Source organism: Rhea americana, unplaced genomic scaffold (genome assembly GCF_003343005.1).
Source record: "Rhea americana isolate MKP2758 unplaced genomic scaffold, rheAme1 scaffold_1051, whole genome shotgun sequence".
In the NCBI taxonomy this organism is placed as follows: Eukaryota; Metazoa; Chordata; class Aves; order Rheiformes; family Rheidae; genus Rhea; species Rhea americana.
Window position 1 is genome coordinate 471 of NW_028185097.1, and position 6,981 is coordinate 7,451.

General features: G+C 38.8%; 1 gene segment (V, D, J or C); it reads right to left on the reverse strand.

The window, feature by feature from the left end:
- Positions 1-486: 486 nt before the first annotated feature.
- Positions 487-5,729, reverse strand: LOC146601287 (T cell receptor delta constant-like; the record flags this gene model as incomplete). The annotated part of the segment is given in 5 exon segments: positions 487-1,184; positions 1,646-1,803; positions 2,144-2,206; positions 2,871-3,155; positions 5,663-5,729. Coding segments are annotated over 4 exon segments (534 nt in total), but the record flags the coding sequence as incomplete, so codon positions are not given.
- Positions 5,730-6,981: the final 1,252 nt, after the last annotated feature.

Here is a 6,981-nt window from a genome sequence, read left to right on the forward strand (position 1 = left end):
TGTTCTCTTATCTTCTGAGGTACATGCTTTCATTCTTCATGCTCTTATCAGTCCATCTCTTAACTGATTAATTCTCTTTGGATACATCTCTGTTTTTGCTATGAGCCAAAGTTTTCAGCTTCAGTCACCTGCAAAGGGCATGAATAGTTAAAATTAATTCAAACTCAGTGGGGCCAGAATTCTTAGCCTTCCTGAAGTTTCTAAACTGTGCCAAAGAGGCCTTTTTTTTCCCCTGTAGAAAGTTCATTGGGGGGAAAAACAGTAACAACAAAACACATAAGCACACGTGTGTACAAACACACGTGTGCGCATACACACACACACACACGCATGCACATATGGAAATGTAGGCCGTAACAGATGGATTTCTAGATCTCAATGGTAACTGGATAAGACAGCTGGATTTCAACAGTTCCCACTGAAATTTCAGAAGAAAGGGCACAGCACAAATGATAAAAGCTTGATGATAAAACTTTATTTTGGTGCTTACTATAGACCTCTGAAACACGGGTACCATATACTTAACAAAAGCGATATATGTTACAAAAAAGAGATGCAAATGAAAACAGTACAACATCCCTGGCTGAAGTGAATCACTTCAGGCCCAGTGAAGATCTAATCATCTGCTCTAGAAAGTTATGACTAATAAGAGCTTCTAAAAAATTAAAACTATACATTGTTCATGATGTGCTTGAGATGGGATCTCTAAGTAGTAAAGCATTACTTCTGTAGACAATAACGTAATACGACCAGACATGCTATTTTTAAAGCATAGCATGTCTAAAGTTTATTTTTAATTTTTTGAAACTAAGCAACAGGGATATTTTGATGCAAGGGGCAGAGGAGTAGGAGATCTAACTATTCCGGTTTGGCTGAGGGGTGAGGGAAAACACTTGTTGATCATTGGGAATAAGAAATAGCAAAAATTGTTCTTACAATTAATGAAAGCTAAACAGGAGAAGGGTTCAACAGTGGTGAATGTCTAAGGAAACTTCCAAATGGTGTTAACTGAAGAGCACCTTGATGAAGTGGAGAGAATGATGAATCTACAGGGACTGGGGGCTTCTGTGATGCTTTAGATGTTCATTGCCAGCAAAGTTGACTCATTATGGGGACCCAAATTATGCTGGTATGTGTTCTCTTCTGCTCTTCTTCAGCCCACTGCTGTCTCACTTCCCCAGTACCTGAAAGAATAGTATTTATTTTAAATTCTTATTGACATTTAATGCAGTTGTGCCTAGTGACATTTAATGCAGTTGTGCCTAGTTTCTGTTAACTGAGAATGTATGAGACAATTGTTTGTGCTGTTTTGGGTACATTATCTTAAAAATTCTCCTTCCTCCTTTTGTTTTCTTCTTTTCACATTTTTGAGTTTGGGAGCCTCCTTACAGATTCCTTACTCATCCTGACTTTTCTCCAGACTTTGTGCTCTGCCCCTTGAAATAGTTAGCAGAAGATTTCTGATACAGCCTGAGGTGCTCTGGAGTAGACAGGTGCAAAGGCAATTTGGGGCTGTGCTGCCAATGCATTAGTCACTGGAAACACTGACTTATTCAGTGGAAAGATACATGAACAGCTGAAATTACATCACTCTTTGTGAGATTACAGAAGGATATAAGGTCAAACAGTCACTCCCTGCACTTACCGCGTATGTTCCCAGGGAATGAACTGTGTATTTGCTGCCTCAGAAGAGCAACAGCCTGATACTCATGAGTGTATTGAAGATGATGCTTTTTGCTAGAAGAACTCTCAAACCCAAGACAGCCACGAACAGCATATTCACTTTCTCCATTTTGATATCTGCTTTAAAAAGAAGGAAAAGAGGGAAGAGGTTGTAGTCTTGGTATTAGCAGAAAAAGAAAACTCCGCAGGTCACAGACATAGGAGAGAAGCAGGAACAAAGGTAAAGATAACAGAGGAATGTGGCCAGTGCAGGGAAAAGAGGAGATGTCTGACTGGCTAGGATTTTGCCTCCTGTTGTTTATCTCATGGAAAACTGTCATCTATTATAACCAGTTAATCTGAAACAGCAGGTAAGTATTTGCAATTCTGACACTTCTGTGCCAAAGAAAACACATTTTCTTGCATTAGTATTGAATCTCCAAAGAAGTAACTTAACTTCACTTCCCTTTCAGCAACTAACCTTTTGAAGAGATGTCTGTAACGTCACAAGCATTCACTGTTACCAGTCCTTCAGCTTTCTTTTCTATGATTAAAAAAGACACTATAAAATATATCTAAGCTATATAAAACAAGAATTACACAAAATATTTGTATGATCCCCTTCCCCAGCAATGGATAAGCAGTATTGGACAATCAGAAGGGAGATGATTAATCATGAGTTTAATTTGAAGGGAAAAGCTAGCTTCCTTCATGTGATTGCAGTGAAAAGCAAGCAAGCAAACAAACAAATGGGACTATTGAGTTGTTTTCTCAGCCTTTTATAATGATCTTTACCACAGAAAAAAATCTCCATTAAAAATGATCAAAAATAAACAAAAAAGTCTTGGAGAAAAAATTATATTTACTTTTTTGTTTGTTTGTTTTTGTGAAACCTATTTCAACCTTTCTTCCTGCAGGCATGTATACTACTGTAGGAAGGAAATGTTTGCCTTAGATAAGGCTAGACTCACAAATACAGGGTGCGAGGAGGGGCAAGGAAGGAGAGGGTTGAAGAAAACTCCATCTATGTTAGGTACTTTTTAATATCTCTTGGCACCATGTAATTAAGGACCTACATACCTTCATAAGTGTTCTTACTTGTTACTGCTACACCCTCAAAGGGGACGCTTCTTAGTCTGAGCAAAAAAAAAACATGTTGAAAGATGTGTCTCCCAGAAAAAGGTTGTGTTTGGACTGCCACACTGTACCTGGAAGGGTTGTGCTGGCTGCAGTCTTGTTCCCCTTGTGTGCAGCCTTGCAGGTCACTTCTGTATCTGGTTCCACCACAACTACCTTCATGGTACTGTACATCCCCTCTGATGTGACAAGAGGTGCCTTCAGGTCATATACAGTGTCACCCTTGGGTACATGAAGGCTGATGTTCTTAGAGTAGTAAGTCCTTGCCAAACAAACCACATTCACTTTGTTACTGTACTGTTTACGTTTCTTTGATTTAATTGCAATGACTTCCAGTGCAGACTCTTCTTGATTCTCTGAAAAAGAAGCATCATCTGGGGATAACTTTATTTGCTSCTCTCTTTTCTGAGAGCCATATCATCTACAGGTCAGAGATAGTCCAGTCAGGACTGTTCTTTGACAGCTGAATGTCTTTCTGTCACTATTTCTTCCTTTTTCCCAAAGAGCAGATCAAGGACTGTCTGCCTAAACAGAGGAGTTAAGTGCCATTCCACATATCCCATGCATCCTGTCTTATCTCTCGCTATCCTTTCAGAAAGGAACATTTCCTATATATCCTTTGGGCATCTTGAACAGTACTAGGCACATACACTTTCAGTGGAACCTATCTCTGTCATTAATGTGGAAAGCTAGGAGAAAAACAATCAAAAGAAATCTCTGGAATGTTTGCCCCCAGTTTTCTGGGTTTTTCTAATATGCTTGTGTTCATCCTCCTTGCTGGAGGTTTGGCTTATCAAACTCAGGGCTGAGCACTAGCTGGCAAGGCCCCTGCCTTGCCAGCTGCAGGATTCCCCTTGGCTCCTGGCCAGGATATGTTCCTCTATGTTTCACGCAGAAGACAGTTAATATAGTTATACCAGTGGTTATACTTCTTTTCCCTCTTAATCTTACAAAGGCACAGAATTGGCTATAGGTTCCATTCTCTTATGGATTTTCATTTTCTGAATGAAAGGTTTACATGGACTAAACCAAAAAAATTGTTAGCTATTCATCAATTCGATCCTTAGGAGTAGATGTAGTGTAGTGACTATTAATGGATGTTTCCTATGTCTTTTGTGTTTGGAAAATCTCAAGAGGTTCAAGAAATAAGGTATCACAGAATCACAGAATTGTTGAGGTTAGAAGGGACCTCTGGAGATCATCTAGTCCAAACCCTCTGCTCAAGCAAAGTCACCTAGAGCACATTGCCCAGGATTGTGTCTAGATGGCTTTTGAATATCTCCAAGGATGGAGACTTCCTCATGATCAGATGGAGCTTCTTGTGTTTCAGTTTGTGCCTGTTGCCTCTCGTCCTATCACTGAGCACCACTGAGAAGAGTCTGGCCCTATCCTCTTTACACTCTCCGTTCAGATACTTATACACTTTGATAAGATCCCCCCTCTATCTTCTTCAGGCTGAAGAGTCCCACCTCTCTCAGGCTTTGTTTCTTGATTGTCACCATGAAAATCTCCCCAGATTTGTGTCTAAGGTAGATTTTCCTATCCAAACTTTGATTATTTTATGAACCCAGAAATGGGAATCTTTAGTTGGAATACATTGTTTCCATTCTTGCCACAGGGGAATAAGAAACTTTTCAGAAAACTATTACCAATTAATACAAGTTTTCCAATAAATCTACAATATATTGTCAGTGAAATTGCTAATTATCTCTTTTATAATTTACATATTTACATGGTCAAAAGGCCAAGGGATCTCAGAAGAATTGATGGGATGTTGATTGATGTAAATGACAGAATATCAGCTTTGGAAATGTGTCATGATTGCCAAATCAATCATCTAGTTTAACTGATTTAGCAAAAGAATATTAGATGTGAAAGAAAACCAAAATAAAATAGCACAACAGAACTTTAATGTGATTTTTTTGAAATCTCAGTGGTTTTAGATGAAGTTACATGTCTTGCAATGAGGTCATTTTAATTCACACTTTTATGCTGGAATTACTTTGACAGACTTCCTACTTGATTTGCAGTGAGTTCAGAATTGAATTGCTGAATTTCGTGAAGCAGAAGAGTTTGAATAAAAGGAGATTTGTGAAATGAGCTAAAGTGATGTCACATGAAAGAGTTATATTAAATCCATCACTATGTATTTCTTCCTGATTATGGACACTTTCTCTGCTGTTTTTAACTACTGACACCCTTAGAGAACCTCTGAACATGTATGTCTGTTCTTAGCTGCTTTAAATGCCACTGAACATATTCCACAAAACAATAATACTAAAAGAGACAAGCTATTGGAAGTCTGCAATCTGGAAAATCTGTTCTTATAAAGGGCATCTCAAGAAGAATGTCATTTCTAAATATAAAGTGTCTTTCTAAGAGCTTACTCTCATTTCAAGAAATTGCTTAGAAAAACTGAATGTCCTGCCTTTCTATAGGAACTATGTTCTCCTGCAACCCTTTACATCTATATTTCTCCTTTCCACACAACTTAGTGCTACAGAATCAAAATTTCAAATGAAAGAAAGCAAACTACTTTAACCATGTTCTGAAGCTGCGCTAAGATGCCATCTTGAGTGGACATAAACAATACGGTGTCAAATTTTGTAGTGCATACTTCCAGGGGGTTTGAAGATCTGTGGAGAAATGATGATACACACAGCTAGGAAACTAGTCCTGATCTTCCTGTGTAGCTTTGTTAAGCAGATATGAGCTGAGGACTCAAAATGAACACCTGGTTGGAGCATGGAATGCCAAAAAGCCAAAAAAAATCTCATTATGCTGCCAAATCACACAATCCCTTCACCCTGCCTCCATCCTCAACTTTTATTACATTTTCAGTAGTGAAAGAAATGGAACTTACTTGGCTCAACTGAGATGGTGACTCCACTTCCAAATACCAGCTTGTCTGTTTGCACACTGTTTGCACACAGTCAAATAAAATCCACTTTCCTTATCACACTCTAAAAGTGCACAAAATCAGGGAATGAAATGCCAGATATTTGTACCAAGGATCCATGCATGGAATGCCATGAAAGTTGTGAAAATAGGCTTTTTCTTCCAAAATAGGGAGAGAAGAAAACAATAATATTGCAGTGGAGTGAGTTCAGATACCTTGATCAAGGCCAAACTTTTAAGTAATCCTTTTCTCTTCTCTTTAGGAAAGTCAGTAAGCAATATCCTTCCAGCAGAAATGGAAATGAGAAGAGAATGCTGTAGTTCTCTCCACCAGCACTGCAGCTCTCTACTTCCTTTCTTCCTCAAAATGTGTTGTTCCTTTTGCAGTCTCAGGTTTTTGTATGAGGCCTTAYAGTGTTTATGTCATTGTGTCACTCCAAGTTCTCAACACCGTGATATACCTACTTACAGAAAGTGCCTCTTCCTTCCCTTTTACTACATACTATTTCAGATGAGACAGGCACTCGCATGCTCAATATAATGCATTAAGAAATTAAGAACCAAATATGGCTATGCAAAAAGGTGGGGATTTTATCCCATGGGAACCTGCAGGAGTGTGATGTGGCTCTGGGAAGGTTAATGGATTTTAACCCAGTGGAAAACCAATAGTCATTCAGCATTTGAGGTTTTTTCCTACATCAATTAGCAAAACTCTTCTGGGTTGTAGAAGCAGTCTGGTTTTTCACTTTGAGTTATTTTTTGTTGCCCACAAAGACGAGGAATGGCTAAATTTTTAAAATTATTATCTTTCTGCAAGAGCCAGGGCTGAGGGTAATTTGGTGCCTCAGGGAATCCTAAGCCTGCTTTTGGTAGATTCATAAGGGGAAAGGATTGCTTTTGACTAGGTAGATATATATTGTATAGATAGAGATATATGTTTCTGTCCATCCTCCATGTTGGAGATTTGGATGCTGGAACTCAGGACTGAGCACTGGCTGGAAAGGCCCTTGACCTGCCAGCTCTCGGATTCCACTTAGCTCCCCATCCCTTAGAAAGTAGCCAGCCCTCTCTGCTCCATGACAGTTCAAACACTTCCATTCAATGCTGTCTGTCCTACCAACCTATGTTGCACATACAGCAAATCAATTCAATTCAGTCTGGAGTCATGGAAAAAAAAATAAACAAACAAAAAAAAGAAAAACAATAGGAATAGTGTTTGGCTGAAAAGACAACCTTGGGTCTGTTCCAAAAGGAATGATCTTCATTATTTTTCCAGCACAACTC